Source organism: Musa acuminata, chromosome BXJ1-4 (genome assembly GCF_036884655.1).
Source record: "Musa acuminata AAA Group cultivar baxijiao chromosome BXJ1-4, Cavendish_Baxijiao_AAA, whole genome shotgun sequence".
Classification (NCBI taxonomy): domain Eukaryota; kingdom Viridiplantae; phylum Streptophyta; class Magnoliopsida; order Zingiberales; family Musaceae; genus Musa; species Musa acuminata.
This window is the reverse complement of record NC_088330.1, coordinates 22616624-22642500: the sequence shown is the minus strand read 5'-3', so window position 1 is coordinate 22642500 and position 25877 is coordinate 22616624. Positions and strand designations below refer to the sequence as shown.

General features: G+C 38.2%; 2 protein-coding genes across 2 annotated transcripts in view; one reads left to right on the top strand and one right to left on the bottom strand.

Annotated features, from left to right (window-relative positions):
- Nucleotides 1–100, bottom strand: part of LOC135650425 (momilactone A synthase-like) — a 1110-nt gene extending 1010 nt beyond the window's left edge. The window contains exon 1 of the mRNA XM_065169747.1: nucleotides 1–100. This exon is cut by the window's left edge and continues 31 nt beyond it. Coding sequence (XP_065025819.1) covers nucleotides 1–46 — 46 coding nt within the window. The 5' untranslated portion in view covers nucleotides 47–100.
- Nucleotides 101–19619: 19519 nt separating this feature from the next.
- On the top strand, nucleotides 19620–23366 carry LOC135650419 (uncharacterized). The gene is made up of 9 exons (XM_065169738.1): nucleotides 19620–19733; nucleotides 19833–19952; nucleotides 20063–20130; nucleotides 20573–20681; nucleotides 20796–20864; nucleotides 20979–21036; nucleotides 22530–22765; nucleotides 22935–22986; nucleotides 23074–23366. The coding sequence occupies exons 1-9, from the start codon at nucleotides 19731–19733 to the stop codon at nucleotides 23139–23141; spliced, it is 783 nt and encodes a 260-aa protein (XP_065025810.1). The 5' UTR covers nucleotides 19620–19730; the 3' UTR covers nucleotides 23142–23366.
- The last annotated feature ends 2511 nt before the right edge of the window (nucleotides 23367–25877 follow it).

Genomic DNA, 25877 nt, shown 5'->3' with positions numbered 1-25877 from the left:
TGGCCATTGCTTGAAGGTTGCCACGTTCCAGATCGAGATGCTCCATTTTTTCTTGGTTGGGAGGTCTTCTTTATATAGAACAATGTTACGCAGAATAGTCTCTTTATCTTTGTGTAAGAAAATATCAAAGTCCACATGTCTGCGTACGACTACTACAGTTCATTGCATGCGACCATTGACCAGCTCAACAAGATTTGCGTGGGTAGAACAAATACCTCATTCAACAGAGACTGCATTCAAAAGTCTTCTTTTTTTTTATTCCAGAAAAAAAAAATTCAAAAGATGAAAACAATAATAGAATAATGTGGTGTGGATTAATATTCTTAATCTGCTCGACTTTGAATCCGAAACTAAGGAATGTACGTCTGAAGAAGTAACCATTGCATGATGCTATCAAGTGTAGCAACGGATCTAATCTAAAGCCAAGAGAGAGATCAAGAAGTACAAACAGGGAGGTGGAAGCCTAAGAGAAGAAAACTAAGAACTGCTATAAGTGAAATATCTGGTGTTCTAGATGATATCTGAGCAGTAAGTTTCATGCTGATGTGGTTCGAAAGTGAAAGCTTCTGTGTCTGATGATATTTGCCTCATATGTGCGTAAGCACTTTGCTGGGAAGCTGATTTAACCTTAGTTTCCACCTAACAATTGGTATTAGAGTCAAGGTATTAAAATATTCAATTAAAAATGTAATATGATGTTTGTACCATAGTCGTACTGAAGATTGACAAAAGATTGGTAGAACTACATGTTTAGTTAGTGATTGTGTAATACCATCAATGCCAATCTCAAGCCGGGACGAGAAAGATAGGAAGAGAGGAGAAAAGATCTACTCCTTGCACTCTTTGCAAACGGATCGGTGCCTATAGCAATCTTGGATCAAAGACGGTGGTTAGCAGATCAAACGAGATCTTTGAAGAGATGGCATAAAAAAGTACGCATCGTAATAATTAGATCTATACACTTGATTTCAATCCTAGCATATAAGTTATTTCCGCATTTCAAGTATAGCATAATTATAAATTTTATGCTTACAATTGGTATAAGAGCCAGGTTTTTGAGATCAAATGTATTAGATCTGTAAATTTATTTATGATGCATGAATTAACTTTATCTTCCAAGAATTGCTAAGCGGTGTAATGGTCACCGTCGACCTCGTTGTGAATCTACGACTATGTCGAGTAGCATGCGCATCATAGAACCCGTCCCGTATGCGGGCATCACAAAACCCATCTCGTATACGGGCATCACAGAACCCGTCCCATACGTGGGCATCACAGAACCCGTCCATGCGACGGGCGGCCGCATGCAGGCAGACAGCCCAGGTGGCGGCCGGTGCGTGAGTAGGTCGTGCATAGGCAGCGACCGCACGCTAGCAGCAGCCGCGCGCGGGCAGGAACCGCTGCAGCGGTAATGACTGCGCGCATGCTAGAACTATCGCTGGTAGCTGCGCACAGGCGGTAGCCCAGTAGCCACACACCGGTGGCAGCCCGCAGCCGCGTACAGGCGGCCGCACCGCAGGCAGCAGCGGTAGCGCCGCTCGTGCAAGTGGCGACGACGAATGCAGATTAGGTTTTTGGCAAAATTACGATTTTGCCCTCGAGGCTAAGGTTTTGCAAAATTACATTTTTACCCTTTGCAAATTTCGTAATTTCAGGTTATGTTCTGTCAACATATTTACGATTTTACCCTCGGGTTTAATTTATGCCAAAATTATAATTCTGCCATTCACATATTTCTGATTTATAACATTTCAAATATTTACGGTTTTATCAAAATTGAGAAATTTAGTTTATATTCTTAATTATAAATTGATAAATATGATTTATTATAATTATGATTAATTTTATTCATAATTATATTTTTGATTATTTGATTGGATTTAATTTTTTATTAAAAAAATATAAATTATGGTTTACTTTATAGTTTTCTCATATGAATTATTGATTATACATATGATAAATAAAATTAAAATCTAATTATTATTTTTAAATTTTTATTTATTTATTCACATGTATATATATATAGATATATATATATATATATATATATATATATATATATATATATATATATATATATATATATATATATATATATATATATATATATATATATATATATATGAAATTATGAAATAATGTATACCTTTCACATGAATGCATGATTTATATGAATTATTGATTATACATGTGGTAAATAAAATTAAAATCTAATTATTATTTTTAGAATTTTATTTACTTATTCACATGTATATATATGAAATTATGAAATAATATTTACCTTTCACATGAAGGCATGATTTATATGTTATCATGATTATCATATGAGGTTTTTTTTACTAATTAATATTCAATAATTATTATTATTATTTATTATTGAATTGCTTAGTATTAATGTTCAATAATTATTATTGTTATTTATTATTGAATTGCTTAGTATTAATGTTCAATAATTATTATTGTTATTTATTATTGAATTGCTTAGCATTAATGTTCAATAATTATTATTGTTATTTATTATTGAACTGCTTAGTATTAATATTTAATAATTATTATGGTTATTTTATTATTGAATTGCTTAGCAAAAATTAAAGAAATTGATAAATATTATTTGTAATTCATCTCCCTAAGTTTTATCTGACTAGTAGCTGCCAAAGTGGCTTGGGATGATAAGACTTTTATGATATGAATTACAATAAAAGTTTTATCATTTATAGGATATTTTATATTTTATTTTATATTATTGCATTAGTCTTGTAGCCACCAAAGTGACCTGGACTAATGACTTATAAAATAATATTAAGGAATTAGTCCTATATAATATTAAGAAAATAATATTCATAATGACACATATAATTAAGAGATTTAGATAATCCCAAAGGAGAATCTAATTCAAATAATTATATGATGGGGTAGGATGATACTGTTTTTGGATATCCTTACAGTTTAGGGTTGTATACCTAAAGGTAACAATACTATTCCACAAGGATGGTATCAATCCTCCATAAATATTCTTGAGTGAATACTAGATATGTCAATATTTCACCCAAAGGTGTAATATAGATAATATCAATAGTTCATCAATTTTTGACAAACTCAAAGCATTAATGTTATTCTATATTTTTTGCAGTGGTACTTCCGCCTATACATTCTTATGCATCTAGTGTCCTTGTACTATTTGGATCAAATTATTCAGAATGGTTAGAGCATTTGCAATTCACACTAGGTGTATTAAATCTTGATTTAGCATTACTTGTTGAAAAGCCTGCAGACTTAACTGATGAAAGTACTGTAGAACAAGTAAATGAAATGAAGGCTTGATAAAGATCTAATAGACTTAGTTTAATGTTCATAAGAATGACAATTGCAAATAACATAAAGACTTCGTTACTGACTGCAACTAGCGCAAAGGAATATTTAAAGGTTATTGAAGATATATTTAAATCTGCTGATAAGTCATTGGCTGGCACATTAATGAAAGAACTGACTACGGCTCAGTATAATGGCACTCGAGGAATTCAGGATCATATCCTCAATATGGCTAACAAAGCTGCAAAACTTAAAATATTAGGCATGAATGTTGATAAATCTTTCCTCGTGCGATTTATTCTCAAATTCTCTTCCTTCTCAGTTTGGCCCATTCAAGATTCACTACAACACAAATAAGGATAAGTGGGACTTGAATGAGTTGACTAGTATATGTGTTCAAGAAGAATTGAGATTAAGATAGGAAAGTTCATATAATGTCATGGCCACTACTCAAGGAGCTGGTAATAAGAAAAGAAAGTTGAAGCATTATCAATTAAAGAAACTTGCCGGGTCTAGAAATGTTAAACGGACTAATGAAAAGAAAGTCTTTATTATAAAGTGCTTTTTTTGTGGCAAGAAAGGACACGTTAAGAAGGATTGCATTAAACGCAAGACTTGGTTCGAAAAGAAATGTATTAACTCGACCTTTGTATGTTTCGAATCAAACATTACAGAAGTTCCTTCTAACACTTGGTGGATTGATTCTGGTGCTTCAACTCATGTTACAAATAATATGCAGGGATATCTTTCAATTCGGAAACCAAAAGAACATGAAAGATTCATCATTATAGGAAATCGTCTTAAAGCGAAAGTGATATCAATGGGAACTTATCGTCTACGCTAAGAGATGGGTCATTTGATGGATCTTGTTGATATATGTTATGTCCTTACATTTTCTAGAAATTTAGTTTCTCTTTCTAGAATTGATGAGTTAGGATATTATCTTTCTTTTGGTAGTGGCAAACTCAGTATGTTTTATGATTCAATAAAAGTTGGTTCTGGAATTCTCTGTAATGGTTTGTATAGAATTAATTTCGATCTTGAGTTTGCAAAGACATTATGACCCTATAATCAAGTGTTGGATTGAAACGTAGTTTCAATAATGAAAGATCTTCTATATTGTGGCATAGACGATTGGGGCATATCTTCAAGGTAAGAATTGAAAGATTAGTGAAGGATAATATTTTAGAACATTTAGACTTCACTGATTTTGATATTTGTATAGATTGCATTAAGGGAAAGCAAACTAAACATATGAAGAAAAATGCCACAAGAAGTAAAGAATTCCTTAAGATTATTCATACTAATATCTGCGGACCACTCCATATTCCTTGTTTTAGTGGAGAAAAATATTTCATCACATTTATAGATGATCTGTCCAGATATGTTTATCTAATACATGAAAAGTCTCAAGCCATTGATACTCTTGAAGTATACATAAATGAGGTTGAGAGACAATTAGATAGAAAAGTTAAAATTATCAGATCTAACAGAGGTGGTGAATTTTATGGCAAATATGATGGATCTAGTCAGAATATTGGCCCTTTTACTAGATTCCTAGAACAACGGGCTATTTGTGCTCAATATGCATCACAAAGTGTGCCATAGTAGAACGGTGTTGTTGAAAGGCGAAATCGTACTCTAATGGATATGGTTAGGAGCATGATGAGTTATTCCTCTGTACCTGAGTCGATGTAGGGTGAAGCTCTTTGGACAGCTATGTACATCTTGAATAGGGTTCCCAGTAAGTCAGTTTCATCGACTCTATTTGAGTTATGGACTGGTAGGAAGCCTAGTCTAAGACATTTACATATTTGGGGGTGTCCTGCAGAGATAAGAGTATTCAATCCACATGAAAAGAAATTGGATCCAAGAACTATTTCATGATATTTTATTGGTTATTCAGAAAAATCCAAGGGATACAGATTTTATTGCCCTAATTATAGTATGAGAATAATAGAATCTGATAATGTAAAATTCCTAGAAAATGGCGAAATCAGTGGGAGTGAAAAATCTCGAAGGATTAATTTTGATATCGAGGAGATTTAAGTTAATTCTCCCGTATCATCTCCTATTCGAGATATTGTTGTTCCTCAAATCAATGAAAGTATTGATGAGGGTGAACAACAAAATAACATCAAAGAACTCTTACATGATGTTGATGTCACCGTTGATGATCTTGTAGAATAATCACAATTGGCAGATTTGAGAAGATCTCAAAAGAAAAGAAAACATGCCATTTCTGATGATTATGTGGTATATCTACAAGAATCAGATTATGATATAGGAATAAAAAGAAAGTAATGATTCTGAAAAATGGTATGATGCAATGAAAGAAGAGTTAAAATCAATGGTACAAAATGGTGTCTGGGATCTCGTTGAATTACCTAATGATTGTAAAAGAGTTGGTTGTAAATGGGTCTTTAAGACAAAATGTGACTCAACGGGCAATTTCGAATGATATAAAGCCAGACTTGTGGCCAAAGGTTTTTCTCAGAAGGAAGGCATCGACTATAATGAGACTTTTTCTCCAGTTTCAAGAAAGGACTCATTAAGAATCGTCATAGTATTGGTAGCTCATTATGATCTTAAGTTACATCAGATAGATGTGAAAACAATATTTCTGAATGGGGATCTGGATGAGAAAATCTATATGGAACAATCTGAAGGATTCATTGAAAAGGAAAAATTGGGCTTGTAAACTTAAGAAATCCATTTATGGCCTTAAACAAGCTTCCAGACAATGGTATATAAAATTTCATAATACCATTACTTTCTTTGGATTTAAGGAAAACACTGTTGATCAGTGTATATATCTGAAGGTAAGTGGGAGCAAGTTTATTATATTGGTCTTATATGTGAATGATATTTTACTTGTTAGTAGTGATCTTGGTTTATTGCACGAAACCAAGATATTTCTCAACAAGAACTTTAAGATGGTTGATATGAATGAGGCAGTCTATGTTATTAGCATTGAGATATTCAGGGATAGATCTTAAGAATTATTAGGATTATCTTAGAAAGGATATATTGATCGTATCTTGGAAAGATTTAATATGCAGCTTTGCTTAGCCAATGATGTACCTATTACTAGAGGTGAAAAATTCAGTTAAAACCAGTGCCCAAGAAATGACTTAGAAAAGAATCAAATGAAGAATATTCCTTATGGGTGCGTAGTTGGAAGTCTATTATATGCTCAAACCTGTACAAGACCATATATCAATTTTGCAGTTACAATGCTGGGAAGATACCAAAGTAACCCAAGAATGGAACATTGGAAAGCTGCAAAGAAAGTAATGAGATATCTGCAAGGAACGAAAGATTATATGCTCACATACAGGAGATCAGATTAGCTTGAAGTGATAGGATATTTAGATGCTGATTTTGTAAATTGCCTCGAGAGTAAGAAGTCCACTTCAGGATTTGTATTTATGTTAGCTGGTGGGGCAATTTCTTGGAAAAGTACAAAGCAATCGCTTATTGCATCATCAACAATGGAAGCTGAATTTGTGGCATGCTTTGAGGCCACAAATCAAGCTTTATGGCTGTAAAATTTTATCTCGGGACTTGGTATGGTCGACTCAATTGCCAGGCCACTGAAGCTATTTTGTGATAACACTACAGTAGTTTTCTTCTCTAAAAATGGCAAGTACTCTAGTGGTTCCAAGCACATTGAGATAAAGTACTTGGTGGCTAAAGAAAGAGTCCAGAAATAGCGAGTGTCAATTGAGAACTTGAGCACCACTATGATGATTGCTAATCCATTGACAAAAGTTTTATAGTGTAAAATATTCAAAAACATGTTCTTAGAATGGGGCTTGTGAGCAAGTCATAAAGGATATGGTGATGCATGTTTATGTGGATGCTATTATTGACATTCTTCTTGCTTAATTAAAGTTATATGTTTCTGCTATCATATTTACATTTATGTTTATGCATATTATGGTTGATTGTAATAACAGGATTGCCTTGACAAGACAAATTACATGGGTCATTATGGACTATATTAGGAAAGACTAACAATATTGTGGTACATAGAATGGAGTATGACATTGATGAAATACAACCGCTATGACTCACATTAATAGTTGGGCTTAATATAGTATTATTGTGTTTATTGGACTTATTGGCTTATTTTAAAATATGGTCATGTATAAAATGCTTTTCAAAAAATTCCTTGGAAGAGAGAGAAAAGATAGGAAGAGAGGAGAAATGATCTACTCCTTGCACTCCTTGTAGACGGATCGGTGCCTGCAGCAATCTTGGATCGGTGCCTATAACAATCTTGGATCAAAGACAATGCTTAGCACATCAAACGAGATCTCTGAAGAGATGGCATCAAAAGATACGCATCGTAATAATTAGATCTATACACTTGATTTTAATCCTGACATATAAGTTATTTCTACATTTCAGATATAGCATAATTATAGATTTTATGCTTACAGGATCATGAGAGACACACAGCTGCTCCTCACAACACATCTTAAAGGTCTTGCTCGTGCTTGGTGTTGTTTGATAGGGATTTGGAAATGCATGGGGCAGGAAAGAGATTGATGAACAGTGATATCAGATGAGAAAGACCTAATTTGATTTGACCTTAGCTTAGTGTTGGACATATCCAGGTGAGTATAAGTTCCAAGTAATTCCTTTGCAGCTTGATGTCAAGTACCTTTCAGGTGTTATTATAAGAGAGCAGCATGATGCAATGAACAAGAGCTAACACTACAAGTGAGTGCAAAGGTTAAGGCTAAACAACACACAGGTTGGCACATCGAGACTAGTCAGAGTCAGACCATATCTGTTCTCCTTCGCAGAGTCGTGTGTTCAAAGAATGCAGAGTCGTGTGTTGAAAGAATGCATGCAAGTTAGGCCATTGAGCCAATTGGGTAGGTGAAAACGGCACACAATGTGTGACTCCAACTAGGAACACGATGATGCTATCACATGTAGGAACTACAACAGCCGCCTCTGATAGAATTGACATAATAATAATAATAAACGTGTATATCAGTTTGAATTGACCACACAGCCAAGAAGATGCAACCATATTGGATCCAGTCCAATCACATGCAACTGTCTTTTCTCTCTTTGTCGTGAACGCAACGGCATCTATCCGAGCATTTGTTTCGTATTCAACAGCATCAGATGGACAGATTACTGTTGCATCTAAGTTTAGATGGCATGGACTCAAACAGATCACGTCCATGTATTAATAACTTGATTTTGGACTCATCTGCAACGGATTGGAACTCAATATATTTTTCTAGTTTTAAAGCGAGAAAACTCTATTACCTCAAGATCTCTTTAATATCTTAATTTTTAGATTTAAAAAATTTATATTGAAGTTCATATTATTATGAAAGTCTAGTTTTATTTATCCTAATGCTATCAGTTTTATTGATGAAAATATGAAAACGATGAATTAAAAGGTAATTTCAATGTACTAATTACGTTTTGAGTAGTGACGAATGACGATGTTGATGCAGATGCCAAGCAATGTTCTATTATGAACCAAATGCAACCTTCCTTTTATTGGGCATGTGATGTGTCCATCTACGATGCCAGCTTCCTCATGGCTCATCACATCTACTAGGTCACTTATGTCGCTTGCCACTCCCTCGATGTTGGTTGTTATGTCTCCAATGAAGGTCCATGGTGGGTCCGTCCAATCTATGCTTTTTGCAATCCCGATCCTACTGCTTCCCCTTCACACTCTATGACATCCTCGTCCTCTAGCTCTTGCCTCTTCACCTTCGAGTCCACAACAATGTCTCAAGCGATGAAGCCCACATATCCTCGACAAACGACCACAAAGTAGTGAAATGGGATGGTTGAGGAGAGGGTAGAGGTCGTCTTGGATGCAGAGCGAACAATGGTGTGTGAAAGTGACAGACCGCGTGGTTGGCCCACACCAGGAAACAACCATGGCCCTATCACTATGGGTGGCCCTCACGGTCGCATTGTTGTTCGCCATCAAGCTTTGAAAGCAAGATACAACAACGGAAAGGGGCAATTCAGTAGCACTCCAATGTTTGCAGGTGTGCTCCGAAGTGCTCGCAAAGCTAATCGTAGATCACTTAGCACGAAACTTGAGTCACCAATACAATTGTCGAGTGACGTCGATGCACATACAAAGTGTCAGCATCTATGTCATCCTCTTTTTTCTTTCTTTTTGTCTCAACTCTTGTCGTCGCTCTCTCTCCTTATCCATAACAGTCACTCATGACTCTCAACAATACCGTCATCCGTCATCACCGAAAATATAATTATGACATTGAAATTATATTTTTATCTATTATTTTCATGCTTTCATTTATAAAAACCGACGATACTACCCAAATAAAATCAAATATTTTATTTTTATAATATAAAAATTTTAATATAAATATTTTAAATCTGAAAATCAAAATGTTAAAGAATGTGTAAGTACATGACAAGATGCTGAAAGTTGCTTGTTGTATGACTCTAAGTTTACCCGATAAAAGCTATAGAATGTGATCATCACAACACCACTATTCGATGCTGCATCTCTCTGCCATAAAGACTCGGCCAGAGCTCGAGATTGACTTCACTTCTTCTTGGTCCTACGAAGAGAAGCCAAATGGGTAAGAGACTATATGCTTGAAATCTTTGGATGGCAGCAATAATGACTGTTAGAGCTGCCCTAAGAAATTTATCAAAAGGTAATTTGACGATAATAAAATAGAAAAATAAAAAAGATAAGAACATCATATTTACGTGGTTCGATCAATTGACCTATATCCACGGACGAAGGAAGAGCAAATCACTACTATAAAAGGGATAATTACAAATACCTCAGGAAAATATTCCTAGACCATAAAACACCTAAAACTACTAAACAAGAAAAGTCCAAAGCAAGCCCAAGCCCTTATTTATAGTTGTAATAGGAGATAACAAGCTTGATTTTCCCGATGTGGGACTATGTGGGACTTGCCAAACTAACAAATCTCCACCTTGGTATGTCCCAACATTGACAAGTAACAAAACTTACTCCACCTTCTTCACAAAAGTCCCAACGGACAATCACCAATAATGAACACCAACCAAGTCCAAGAATTGCTTGAACTTGTAAACTGGAAGAGGCTTCATAAGCATATCAGTTGGATTGTCCTTCGTATGAATTTTCTGAACAAAGACCTTTCCCTTAGTAATGATATCCCGAATAAAATGAAACTTCACATCGATATGTTTCGCCCTCTCATGATACATCTGGTCTTTAGTCAAATAAATAGCACTTTGACTATTATAGTTAAATGTAGTAACACCTTGATGTAGACATAATTTGTCGAATAAACTTCTTAACCATAAAACTTCTTTGAACGCCTCTATCACTACCATATATTCTGCCTTTGTAGTAGATAAAGCCACAACAAGTTATAAGGAAGCTTTCCAACTAACTGCACAACCGCCAATGCAAAAAACATAGCCTATCAAAGATCTTTGTTTATTAAGATCCGCAGCATGATCAGAGTCGACGAAACCAACCAAAGTGTCACGATTTTTTCCAAACTCCAAACAAGCATCTGAAGTCCCTTGCAAGTATATGAGAATCCACTTCACAGCCTGCCAAAGTGTTTTACCCGGGAGAGACATATATCTGTTAACCACATTGATTGCTTGTGAAATATCTGGACGAGTACAAACCATTGCATACATAATACTGTCGATGGCACTGGAATATGAAACTTGCACCATATATTCTTCCTCTTCAACTGACTGTGGTGACTAAGCAATAGATAGCCGAAAATGGCTAGCAAGAGGAGCACTCACTAGCTTAGCATTTTTCATGCCAAACCTCTCCAAGACTTTCTCGATGTAATTTTTCTAGGTCAGAAATAATTTTCCAACTCCTCGTTCTCTTTTGATCTCCATGCCAATAATTTTCTTAGCTGCTCCCAAATCTTTCATTTCAAATTCACTACTCAGATGCATTTTTAAAATGTGAATTTCTGACAAATTCTTAGCTGTAATAAACATGTCATCAACATAAAAGCAATAAATATACAAAAAAGCCATCAGTTAACTTTCAGAAGTAGACACAACTATCATACATGCTCCTCGTGTAACCATGACCCAACATAAAAGAATCAAACCTCTTATACCACTATCTTGGAGACTGCTTCAATCTGTACAAGGATTTCTTTAACAAGCAAACATGGTCTTCCTTATTATCAACTTCAAATCCATGAGGTTGCTCCATGCAAATTTGTTCTTCAAGTTCACCATGTAAGAAAGCTATCTTGACATCAAGTTGCTCCAATTCCAAATCATACATAGCAACTGACTATAGCCTTATGCAACCAATTGTGCTTTATACCTTGCATCTTCAACCCCTGGAATACCTTCCTTCCTTTTGAAGGCCCATTTGTATCCAACAATTTTCTTACTCAAATGTGGCTTCACAAGATCACAAGTTCTATTATGATGGAGAGATTCAATTTCTTAATTCATCGCAATCAACCACTTAGCGAAATTATCACACGAAACTACATCTTAGTAGATAGTAGGCTCACCAACTTCACTTGTTTCTTGTGCAACAAACAAAGCATATGCAATCAAATTTGCATATATTTGTGGTGCTCAAATATCTCTCCGTGGTCTATCCTTGGCTATGGAATATTAGTCTTCCTCTGGATCATCTTCGTCAGTAGATTCGGGACCATCTACTGGTATTCTTTGAGTAGAAGAGTTCGACTGAAAATAATCAGAACTACCAATCTCAAGCTCCACCTGCTTTTGCACACTATCATTTGTACAACTAGTAGATTCCTCTTTGGAAGATAACATAGACAATTCATCAAAAGTAACATCTCTACTAATTATAAATTTTGAGGATTTGGGATCATAATACCATAATTTGTATCCTTTCACCCCAGAAGCATACCCAAGGAAAATGTACTTTTTAGCTCGAGGCTCTAATTTTCCTTCATTTATATGCATGTATGTTGGACATGTTAGGATCAAGAGCACTAAGAGGGGGGGGTGAATTAGTGCAGCGGAAATCTTTCACTATTAAAATCAAAAGCTGCGTTCGTTTGATAAAAACGAATTCGATGTAAAAACCGATTCTAAGATTACTTTAACTTAAGATTAAGCGAGATGACGTTAAAGTAAATCTATGAAGGCAGTTTGCAGTTTATGATAAAAATCAGAATGTAAGTGCAAACTGAAATGCGACGTTCGTACGATAAAACTGATTTACGTCTAAATGCCAATTTTGAGGATACTGAACTTTGAGATACGTTTTATAAATGCGCAGAAGGCAGTTTGCAGTTATGATTAAAATCAAAACGTAAACGTAAACTGAAGTGTAATGATCGTACGAAAAAGTCAATTTACGTCTAAACGCAGATTCGGAAAGTTCTGAACTTAGAAACTCGTTCGTAAAAGCGCAGAAGGCAGTAGCTATTTAGGAGGTTTGCAGTAAAGATAAAATACTCAAAGTAAATGCAAACTGAGATTTAGAGTGGTTCGGTCAATCTTGACCTACTCCACTTTTGGCTTCCTCCACCGACGAGGTCACCGACGTCAACTGGAGGCTTCATTCAATAGGCGAAGGCCAACCACCCTTTTACAGTTTCACTCCTTTTGACGGGCTTAGGAGACAACCCTTACAGAAATTTTCTCTCCTCTCTTTACAACTCAAAACTTTGAAGAACAGATGGAGGAGAACTTTTGGCCTTTACAACAATTTTGAGCTCTAAGAATCACAGAAAAAGATCAAGATTTCGAGTGTAAGTTGTTCTGTTTCAGTGCTAAATGGGTGGGGTATTTATAGGCCCCAACCCAGTTCAAATTTGGAGCTCAAAACTATCAATTCCCGGAATTTCGGGATCAGGCGGTTGCACCTCCTGACTGGGGCGGTTGTACCGCCTGCTAGAGCTCGAAGACTGACCTCAGGCGGTGCTACCTCCTGTCAGGAGAGGTTGCACCGCCCAGTCTCGCTCGGAGACTAAGCCTAGGCGGTGCTGCGTCCTGGCTGGGGCGGTTGCACCACCCAGTCTCCCTGGGAGACTTAGCCCAGGCAGTGCTGCCTCCTGGCTTGGGCGGTTGCACCTCCCATAGCAATCAGGGTCCGAATGGGTAGATCCATTCGACCCAATTTAGGTTTTTCAGGGGCCCAATTGCCCCAAGATTAAGCTAATGGGATCACCTCCCATTTTTAACTTAATCATTGTGCTAACTACGATAAATCCTAAGACAATTTCTGCAGCTTGCTCCGGTGCGTCAATCGCTTCTTCCGGCGAGTTTCCGACGAACTTCCGTCGATTATCCGATGAACCCTCGGTGATGCTCCTGCGGACTTCCGGCAAACTCCTGGACTTGCGACGATCCACTTGGCGAGTTCCGACGAGCTTCTTTTGGCAAGCTTATGGACTTCTCGGATTTGTTCCCGCAGAACCTCCGACGACTGTCCGAACTTCCGTCGAACTCTCGAACTCCCAATGTGATCATTGTCTTGACTCCGGCGCAACTCCTGCTGCATGTCTAACTTTCATCGTAGTTAATCCTGCACACTTATCTCAACACATAGATTAGATAATAAATGACAATTGACTTCATCATCAAAATCCGAGATTCAACAGGACACCCAAAAATTTTTAAATCAGAGTAATCAGTAGGAGTACCTGACTAAACTTCCTCCGGAGTTTCAAAATTAAGTGTTGCAGAAGGAGCGCGGTTGACAACGTAACAGGTCATATTAATCGCCTCTGCCCAAAAGTCATTTGTCAACCCTACATTTGAGATCCTCTCTCCAAGAGTGTTTTGTTCATACGTTTGGCCACACCATTTTGCTAAGGCATCATCCTAATAGTGCAAAGTCGAACAATTCCTTTGTTTTTGCAGAATTCATCAAAGTCACTTTCACAAAATTTCATGCCATTATCTATTCGAAGTCACTTAATCTGTTTATCTGTTTGCTTTTCAATCAAAGCCTTTTATTATTTAAAGATTAGAAAAATATCATTTTTATGCTTCAGAAAATAAACCTAATTTTTTCTGAAATAATTGTCAATGAAAGTCAACATATACTTGGCACCACCCTTAAACTGAACATGAGCTAGACCCCAAAGGTCTGAATGAATATATTCAAGAGTACCTTTCGTTTTGTGAACTGCTAGAGAATTGAAGCTGTCTCTTTTCTGCTTTCCAAAAATATAGTGTTTATAGAAATCCATGCCCCAGTACTTTATTCGCAAAGAAAACCCCTTTTGCTCAATATGCTCAAACCTTTTTTGCTCATATAACCCAAACACATATGTCATAATTTGGTGATGTCAGAATCAAACAATGATGATGACGAGACTGCAACTGAGCTTGTGACAGTAGTTCTTTACAAAATATATAAGCTACCAGACTTACAAGCTTTCATAACAACAAGGGCACTTCTAGAAACTTTCATAACTCTACCTTCAGTTGTATATTTACTGTTGAATCTCGGATTTTGATGATGAAGTCAATTGTCATTTGTTATCTAATCTATATGTTGAGATAAGTGTGCAGGATTAACTACGATGAAAATAAGATATGCAGCAGGAGTTGCACCGGAGTCAAGACAATGATCACGTTGGGAGTTCGAGAGTTCGACGGAAGTTCGGACAGTCGTCGGAGGTTCTGCGGGACCAAATCCGAGAAGTCCATGAGCTTGCCAAAGAAGCTCGTCGGAACTCGCTAAGTGGATCGTCGCAAGTCCAGGAGTTTGTTGGAAGTCCGCAGGAGCATCACCGAGGGTTCATCGGATGATCGACGGAAGTTCGCCGGAAGAAGCGATTGACGCACCGGAGCAAGTTGTAGTAAATGTCTTAGGAAATATCGTAGTTAGCACAATGATTAAGTTGGAAATGGGAGGTGATCCCATTAACTTAATCTTGGGGCAATTGGGCCCCTGAAAAACCCAAATTGGGTCGAATGGATCAACCCATTCAGACCCTGATTTCTGCCAGGCGGTTGAACCGCCCAAGCCAAGCGGTGGCACCACCTGGGCTCAGTCTCCGAGTGAGACTGGGCAGTGCAACCGACCATGACAGGAGGTGGCACCGCTTGGGCTCGGTCTCCGAACTTTGGCTGAGCGGTGCAACCGCCTCAATCAGGCGGTAGCACCGCTTGAGCTCAATCTTCGAGCTCTGGCAGGAGGTGCAACCGCCCCTGATAGGAGGTGGCACTGCCCAGAGGCTCAGTCTTCGAGCTCTGCCAGGCGATGCAACCGCCAGATCCCGGAATTCCGGGAATTGACAATTTATGAGCTCCAAATTCAAACTGAGTTGGGGCCTATAAATACCCCACCCTTTCAGCACTGAAAGGGCAACCAAGAAATCACTGAAATTCTGATTTGACTTTGTGATTTTTAGAGCTCAAAAGTGTTGTATGAGTTGAAAGTTCTTCTTTCTCTTTTCTTCCAAGTTCTAATCTATTAAGAGAGGAAAGGAAATTCTGTAAGGGTTGTCTCCTAAGCCCGTCAAAAGGAGTGAAACTGTAAAAGGGTGGTTGACCTTCGCCTATTGAAGGAAGGCCTCTAGTTGACGTCGGTGACCTCGTCGGTAGAGGAAGCCAAAAGTGGAGTAGGTCAAGATTGACCGAACCACTCTAAATCTTGGTTTGCATTTACTTTGAGCATATTATCTTTACTGCAAACCTCCTCAAAAGCTTACTGCTTTCTGCGCATATACGATTGGGTTTCAAGCTTTGCACTTTCCAAATCGGCGTTTAGACGTAAATCAGTTTTATCGTACGATCATCATATTTCAGTTTGCGCTTACGTTTTGATTTATATCATAACTGCAAACTACCTTTATATCCTTGCTTTAACTGCATCTTGCTTAATCAAGTGATTTATGAATCAGCATTTAGACGTAAATCAGTTTTTTCGTACGAATATCATATTTCAGTTTGTGCCTACTATCTGATTTGAACCATAACTACAAACTGCATTTATATCTTTGCTGCATCTTGCTTAATCAAAAGTTAAAGTGATTTACGAATCGTCTTTCTTACTGAAATCACTTTTATCGAACGAACGTTTTTTTTTAATCGTAGAAGGTTTTCTGCTGCACTAATTCACCCCCCCCCCTCCCCTCTTAGTGCTCTTGATCCTAACATTTACACCCAAGAGCCTTTAGGGTGCCTAAAGAGATGAGATTCTTTTTTAAATCAGGAACATGTCTAACATTAGTGAGCGTCCTCACAATACCATCATGCATTTTAATTCGGATTGTGTCTCTACCAACAACATCATACGCGGCATTATTGCCTATCAAAACAATTCCACTGTTACAAGATTCATATATGGAAAACAAATCTCTATTGGGACACACGTGATAAGAATAACCCGAATCTAAAATCCATTCATTTTTAGACCTCGTCCTGTCATTAGTAGTAAAGAAAATATTTCCAACATTCTCATTAGCTGCTACACTAGCTTTAACGGACTCAGTAGTTTTCTCAACAATTTTTTCCTTTTGCTTTAATTTATTTTTCAATTTAAAGTAATCAACCTTAATGTGCCCCATTTTATGACAATATCTGCACTCCAAATTTCTATGTCTAGATTTAGATCTAGATTTAGATCTACTATTGTCAAATTTCCTTTTATCTGTTCTACCTCTAACAACCAGACCCTCAGCCTGATTCTCTCTACTTTCCCTAGTGATATCCCTGTCTATCTGCTCCTTAGATTTTAGTGTAGATTTAATTTCCTAATACGAAATTATTTCTTTTCCATAAATTATAGTATCACATAAATACTTAAAGGATTGGGGAAGAGAACACAAAAGTAACAGGGCTTTATCCTCGTCATCAACTTTCGCATCTATATTCTCCAAATCCATAACTAAGGAATCAAATTTATCAAGATATAAGAGTATAGATGTACCTTCAGTCATCCGAAGCATATACAAACTCTACTTCAAGTAGAGACGATTCTCCACTATCCTTTTCATATACAAGGCTTTAAGCTTATCCCACATGCTTTTGGCCTATCCATACTCGCAAGATCTTCCTTTGACGTATCATCTGGAATGTTCTCAGCTCCCTGTAATGCCAAATCAACTCCGTTTTGAACCATAATGGCCTCTATCTTAAGCTGCCATATGCCGAAGTTGACATTTCTATCGAATTTCTCGATAATGATCTTTGTTATTGTCATCGTTGCCAAAAGATTCCGAAACTAAGCTCTGATACTAGTTTGTTAGAGCTTGCTCCAAGAAATTTACCAAAGGATAATTTGGCAACCCAATATAAAAGAGACAAGAACACCAGATTTACATAGTTCGATTAATTGACCTACATCCACGGATGAAGGTGGAGTAAATCACTACTATAAAAGGGATAATTACAAATGCCTTAGGAAAATATTCTTAGGCCATAAAACACTTAAAACTACTAAACAAGAAAAGTCCAAAGCAAACAATTAGGTTTTCTTGTGGTGCATCTGGTTTCAAAGCCTAGACCCTTATTTATAGTTACAATAGGAGATAACAAGCTTGATTTTCCTAATATGGGACTATGTGGGACTTGCCAAACTAAGGACGTGGCCCTCTTGCAAGCGTTCGAGGACCAAGTCCTTCAGGAAGGAAGGCTGCAAAGGTGATGGCAGTGAAGTCCACAAGGTCACGACCTTGTCCTACTTCGACTTCAGCGAATCGATATGCTTTACGAGCTCGCCGGTTGCAGCGTCCGACAGCTTGGACGCTCCGGAGGCAGTGATTCACGGACTGAGTTCCGATCGGTTGTTCTTCGAGCCTGCGGGTAGCACAAGCTCGATAGTGGAGGAGACTGACGAGGCTGGGAGTGCTTTGTTCCAGGGCAGTACTGCCATGGCGGTAGATTCTGTGGACCCTTTTATGGACTTCAGGGAATCGATGGAGGAGATGATAAGGGCGCACGGGGTGGAGGACTGGGAATGGCTAGAGGAGATGTTGGTTTGGTACTTAGGATGAACGTAAGGAGGATTCAGGGGGTTATATTGGGAGCTTTCTTAGATTTGCTTCTAAGTCTTACTGTTGTTGCTGCTCCTCGATCTTATTCTTCTTGTGCTTTTGAGATCGAGGATGGGGATGAGTCATGCTAAGCAGTACTGCACCAAATGCCAAGTCTTAATAGCATCCTACGAGCATTCACCTATCAATCAGCTTTAGCACTCAAAAGTATGGCTTTGGTTGTTATCCTCGATGCGATGCTGGGGACGACCCAACTCGATTCGGACATGAGATGAAAGCCGGTCGAGTCGATGACTCGAGACGTCAAGAAGTTGCTGGGGGTGTTTGACCCGTGTTGATATGAGTAGTTGCTTCGTAGAATCATCTCTCCTGAGCTGCCAAATGAATACTCGTAGAAGATCGACCAAAGGATTCCCAACTCGATCCGTCTGATTCCGATGCTCAATTTAGTAACGTGTGGGGATGTGGAACAGAGAGAAAGGTTATTTATCCTAAGAGATCTCTAATTGCTCGTGGTTAGGATGATTGAAGCGATTATCGAGGGACCTGATAATGTGGCCTAACTTTCCTATGAGATAGTACTACTTTCAATTGTCGAGGTGGCATAATTACCAATGAAATAATAGGTGACGAGGCCTAATCACCTCATGGATGGCAGTTCGATTGCAAATGTGATGGGTGATGTGGCATAATCATCTAAGAGGTGGCGGTTGTCACTATTATTGAGATGGCCGATGATACAATAGATACAACTACTTGTATCGATATCCATGATATCAAGGAGGTCAATTTTGTCCTTCAATCGTTTCTCATTTCTAACAAGAAGAATATCACTCAAAATCATTATCAATTCCTCGGGTATTCATATCTAATTATTATGTTAATGATCAATAAAAAAATAATTACTATTAGATTGAGGTAAATTGAGAGTGATAAATTAAAAAAATAGAGAAAAAATAAGCTTCATCCACATATTTATATCTAAAACACTGATCTAATGGTGGTGTGCCAAATCTATTTACCAAAAATTAAGGTTTCGAAATCTTATATAATATATTCTATAAAATATCGATTATTTTATTTTATAAAATTTTTGAAAGTTTTTCGTAACATCGCATATTCGAATCATGCCTTTCCACTTACTTTAAACCGCCCGCGCCACCCACCCCAAAACAAAAAAAAAAAAAAAAGGAAAAAGGTGCCTCAAGTCCAACCTTATACGGTCCAAAACCTAAAGCCCGACATTTTATTGTGTTGGCCTGGCTCGTTCTCACCCAGTTTGTGATCCGAACCGTTAGATATAAATCAGACGATCAGAATTGAATAGAAAACTTTTAAGTTTAGACTGATCCGGAGGATTACCAGATCGGACCTGGTCTTTAACTCATCCCTTCGCCCGCCGATCAAAGCCCTTCTTCCTAGTTAGGGTTTTTGCCGGCTGTTCAATCTACCGCCGCCGCCATGGTGAGTTCTCCTAATACCTCCCATTTAGCCTCACTTGTTCGTTCTCTCCTGTTTCCTTTTTGTGATTCGTCTGTTTGATTTGTGGAATTCTGGGAACAGCCGCAAGGGGATCACATCGAGCTTCACCGGAAGCGTCATGGCTACCGGCTGGACCACTTTGAGCGGAAGCGGAAGAAGGAGGCTCGCGAGGTTCACAAGCGTTCGGCCTATGCCCAAAAGGTTGGACTTCGCTACTGATTGTGAGTTTTAGGGGTTGTTTTTCCCCACTGCATGCCGTGCGATTTGCGAAGGATACCTATTTCTCTGATGTTTTCACAAATTCTGAACAGGCTTTGGGTATCAAAGGAAAAATGTTTGCCAAGAAGCGTTATGCGGAGAAGGCACTGATGAAGAAAACGTAAGCCTCCTTTGCATCCCTTACATATTGTGGACTTCTTTAGCAACATAGGCTCCCTTAGTGGGGTTTTCGTGTACCATCTAAATAGCTTATATTACTTGATATGTGTACCATTCGAGGATGTGACACTCAATCTGGTGCAACTTATTATGTTGGAATTAGGATCCTTATCATACATCGAGCCACTGAAAGAAAATATTATGGGAACGATTTTTTGGCACTGGGATCCTGAACATATTATTCTAACATGATTTTGTAGTTGAGTCCATGTTTGGCAATGCTGATAAGTTTCTTTGTCTGTATAAACATGGAATTTTATCTGGTAACATTTCAGAATTAATAGATTGACAAGAAATTTGCTCTCACGGAGTTTCTAATTTAATTGAGGACTACATCAAGTGAAGTAAAATTTAACAGATTACCTTCTTTTGCTCCTTCCCAGGCTTGCTATGCATGATGAATCATCAAGTAGACGTAAGGTGGATGATAAGGTTCATGATGGAGCTATTCCTGCATATCTTTTGGATCGTGATACCACAACACGGGCAAAGGTTACAATCGTTTAATTTGTCATACCATGCATTATAGTTTTAGTGAAATATATGGTTTTTTGTTTTAAAAATTACATTTTCTTCTTTTCCCTCTGGTGGCATTGGTTTCTTTAGGTACTGAGCAACACTATTAAGCAAAAAAGGAAGGAAAAGGCTGGTAAATGGGAGGTCCCCTTACCAAAGGTGAGCTTGTGTTCATAATATACTTTAACACAAACATTTTGATGACCATGATCTACTATTGGAGATTTTGGTCAATTGACAAAGTTATGAAATGAGTGTTCTTTTCTTATTTAGGTCAGACCTGTGGCTGAAGATGAGATGTTCCGAGTCATCCGATCTGGGAAGCGTAAAAGTAAGTATCTTATTTTAGTTATTGCATTTACTATTGTCAGTAACAAATTTTATATGGAGTTTCAGCTTACTTTAGAATCTAGTCTCTAGACCAATCTGAGTTCGCTCTAGATCAATTAAATGATTTCTTGATATCCTCCTTTCCAAAATTTTGTGTTCCTGCAACTGTGAATGAATCCAATAGGCTTGAGTTAGAGCCCCACTTTCCCTTTATATGTCCAATTGATCATTCGTTTCTGTAGTCTTTATTTTTTTAGTCAAACTTATATCTTCAGAGGGAGGGGGGAGGAGTCAAAGACAGTCTGTGTGTACGTGCATCTAATAGAGGATAGAACAGGGGGCCTGCAACTGCAGATGCATCTAATAGATGGAAGACCTAGAACCCGACTTTGGTTTGCCTTTTTATATTAGTTGGTTCTTGGATTCCTGTGGTAGTTCTCCTGATTAAGTCTAAATACTGTTATTACCTTCTATATTCAATTTGTCATATTGATGGTTGATAGCAATTCTTTGCTTGTATTGTTTGCCTTCATCATGGCATGAAAATATACTCTAATTGCTATTTGATGATCAACTTTTGTTGTGGATCTTGATAGATTTAGAGCTTTATGCCGTTGCTCCTTTGATGCATAAGAGTCCTGCCTTACAGTGTCAAGCAAACTATTTGTTGCAACAACTAAATAATCAGACCACATGCATGAAGATGATGATATACATTTTTCTTTGGAGAGACCATGAAACATATACTGTAGTTTTGTACCTCTTTAAGTCACCAATTTTTCTATAGTATTTATCAAATTTATGAAATTATTATTGATTTTGAATGTCATCTTGCTTAACATCTTAGCAGTCAAAATAATCTAAGCAATTCTGACTGGTCATGGAATTTTTATGTAATGGATTATATTTGAGGAAGGTGTACTGGAAATTGACATGTAAGAATTTGCTTGATGCTTTACTCTGTCAGTTGAGAGAACATAGATTACTGTTTGTCCAAGGATGCTGGAGATGTTCTACACAGGGGTGGCAAACTGAAAAAGGGACCAATTTGGAGTATATAGGTGCTACACAGTGGACAAGGACTTGGAGACCCTAGTTAGACCTGGGAAATGCTCTACATAGCTGATTCCTAATAATTTGGACCAAAGGTTTGTTTGTGTGTTATGTTCCATTTACTTGTAAAGACACATGTTCACAAATCTATAATATATACAGATGTATGCGTACACTTGTGTATATGCATCCAAATATACTTTACATTGTAGCTCTTGAATGGGTCAGAGGTTTCATGTATTTTGTTGTTTGTATCTCTTGAATGAGCATGTACTATAATCCTTTATGTTGCCACTTAAAAATTGTGGTTTTCCAGTTCAATATAACATTCAAATACTGAACTAGATAGTAGATACATTTTTTCGGCTATGTATTCTAACATTTAATACGTGCCTTACCCTATGAGGAAAATGTTTTGACACTTTCTGCTTACCCCAACAGCCAAGCAGTGGAAGAGAATGGTCACAAAAGTCACATTCGTTGGGCAAGGGTTTACAAGAAAACCTCCAAAGTATGAGCGATTCATCCGACCTACAGGCTTGAGATTTACTAAAGCCCATGTGACACACCCAGAACTGAAATGTACTTTTAACCTTGAGATAATCGGGATAAAGAAGAATCCAAATGGTCCTATGTACACTTCTCTTGGTGTTGTGACCAAAGGAACCATTATTGAGGTAAGTGATACTATTGGTGATGATATATTACACATGCTTAGAACTGCATTGTATTTGCTAAGGATTATTACAAATTGAGTTCTGGTTCTTGTCAGAGTGTTTCATTTTAGGCATAGCTTTATAAACTTTCCTCCTGTATACATCGGTTATCTTGATTTTGAAATGGCAGGTTAATGTGAGTGAACTTGGTCTGGTGACACCAGCAGGAAAAGTAGTGTGGGGTAAGAATCTTCTGCACGTGAAGACTTAATATATTTATTTTGGCTTGCCTCACCGCTGAAACTCTTCTCCTTTCCAACTATTTGTAGGAAAATATGCACAAGTCACAAATAACCCGGAGAATGACGGTTGCATAAATGCAGTTCTTCTTGTCTAGTGCCTTTGAGTGACATCTTCCTTCTCTCGCTGGAATACCAATATCGACAAGGTTCCTTAAGATGAATGCTGGGGAGTTACCTTTTGAACTAGTGTAGCTTGCATTTGAATAGATTTAACATATCTTTTGTGCTTAATCTCAATTTTCACCATCTGGTAAAAATAGATGATGTAATAATGAACACAAGTACCACATGATATGCCCATTTTGGTTGTCCCTTTTGAATTCTATATTTGCAATGACATGGACTTGGTAACAGAGTTGATCTGCATAATTTATGTCAAATTGAAGGAAATGCTTGTTCATGCGATGTAATGTCTGGAGCCCACACAACTGTTTGAAGTTGATGAAAGGAATCAACTGATTTGTTTCTTTTTGCTGATTAATAAAAGAATCATCAATCTATGGTTTGGTGGTGATCTTGAATCCTATACAATCTTGGAGCTACGTTTTCATTTTTCTCTGTGCAGTTTACTGTCATGAAGTAGTAGGGTATGAAAGCTGGAACTGGAGGAGAGAGACAAGGGGAGCTCCTCCACACCCTCGAGTGCGGCCTCAGTTTCTCCCTTGCCTTCTCCTTGGTCTTTACTCCGCACTCAACCCGGAGCACCAGGCACAGCTTGCACGCTACTCCCGTCTGCAGCATCTCCTGCAGCAATCCGGGAGTGGCCGAGTGCTTCGCCACCGAGTGCAGTATCCTGACTGCTCTCTCGCTCGCCACCTGCAGTATCTTCTTCGCCACTATGGGGATGCCGGCCGCATGCCCCACCAGCGCAGCTCCCCCCTCGGCACACCTGCAGAGCTGCTCCATCACCACGAGCACCACTTTCGCAGATCCTACGGTCAGGTTCTTCGAGTAGGAGCTCGATGAGGACGTGCACCGCCCTGGCGTTCACCTCCTTGATTCGGTTTCCTCCCCATGGATACGTTCGGTTGAGGAGATGCAATGCTGCGTTGTCGCCTGGTGCGAGATCTTGTCACATTAAAATCTAAATTTTGGTTAACAGTTCTCTCTCTCTCTCTCTCTCTCTCTATGTATTAACTATATGTGTTGTGTGTCGGGGGTACGATAGAAAGATCAAGTAGGGTTGTGTGTGTATATGATAGAAAGATGGGTTTTTTGTTGTCTCCATCATCAATCAAAGAGACACGTGACTGCGTGAGCTGCTAATGCCTTCCAAACACTAAAACTTCCGCACACGATCCGTCCATGCATAAAAGAGGACCGATTCATCACCTCAAACTCAGCTGTGTGTTGCAGGTGGAAGCAAAAAAGGACACACTTATTATCCTTTTTCCCACTTCGGGGCTGCACACGCATGGCTTCCCAGAAGAAGGGTACTCTGCCCACCGCTCACGGGCATCGCCGGTGACTCCCACGCCCCTGCACACGTACGTACCCACTCGGATCAAAACAATGGTCTCTGTCAAACCTCTCCTTGCATTTTTTGTGCTCCAGCAAAGAACAAGGTAGGAGGAGTTCGAAATCACCATATATATGAGACCGAGATAACACAGTAGAACACACACTTGATCTCCATGATACGAGACAAGACCTCGACCTTTGCATGGCTTCCATTAATGCAGCAAGAAAGAGATGGAAGGAGAGGGAGTGAAAGAGAAAACCTTGGAGATGGGAGACGCCTCTCATCCCACCTTTCTTCAAGGCATTGTTCTTCGAGAATGCAAGCCGAGCGAGTTGTGCCGCTTCGAAGGTAATGATGGCGGGATCGGCGTCGCTCTCGGCAAGAACCAGAAGACAACACCTGACCTCTTCGTTGCCGCCGGTCTCCGGTGCAAGGCGTGCATGCTTCTTGAGCCATCGCAACATGACACCAAGAGATGGAAGAGGGGGAGGAGGAGGATTACCGGAACAGATCCTTTAGAAAGCAGTCCCATTTGAGAAAGAGAGAGAGAGAGAGAGAGAGAGAAGAGAGCAGATATATGTTTAAGAGTTGGAGAGACTGCAAAGGGTTGATGGGATATAACAACAGATTACATAGCATTATTAGGAGGAGAGATTTGATAAGGCTAAGAGTATGGGTGATGTACAAGGAATGGAGGATTCTGTCGTGATGTACAAGGTTGAGGGGACACAACTACTAAGATATGGGAAAAGTGTGATGTGATGTGATCTTTCCTTCCCGCTTTCCTCTCCTCCATTTTTGGACCATATTAATGCCTGCTTTTGGATGTAGCAGGAGATGGTATACATGGGTGGTAACTAAGTGTCAGCCACTGTAGTGGTTGTGGAATGATCAAAGCTAGCTGAGCATGGTCAAGCCTAGTGCAGAGTTTTGGAAACTTGTTTTGGATGCCAAGAATCATGATCAAAAAATTCACCTTGTGTATCAATTTCTTCTTCTCTAAATACTTGAGTATGCAAGAACGTATGAGACAATTTAAGGTGAAGCCATTTTGTATGTTCTTCAAGCATATCTCAATTGTATGTAAAAGTCTACGTAGCTTGATGATTGAAGAGCCAAGACTTGTTTCACCAATAGTGAATCATTGAAATAAGACTTTTGATGGAAGTGATGCAAGTAATTAACTGAACGTAAAATTATTTAATTTCGAAATAAATTAAATAAAATAAAAGGAGTTCCAACTCTAGAATCATTTATGAGAAAGCGAGATTACTTTGAGAAACTTTACGCAGGAAATTCTAATAATCAGATGCTCATGCAGAAATCAAAGTCCAAAACTTCACTTTGATGTTGATTTTTACTTACTATA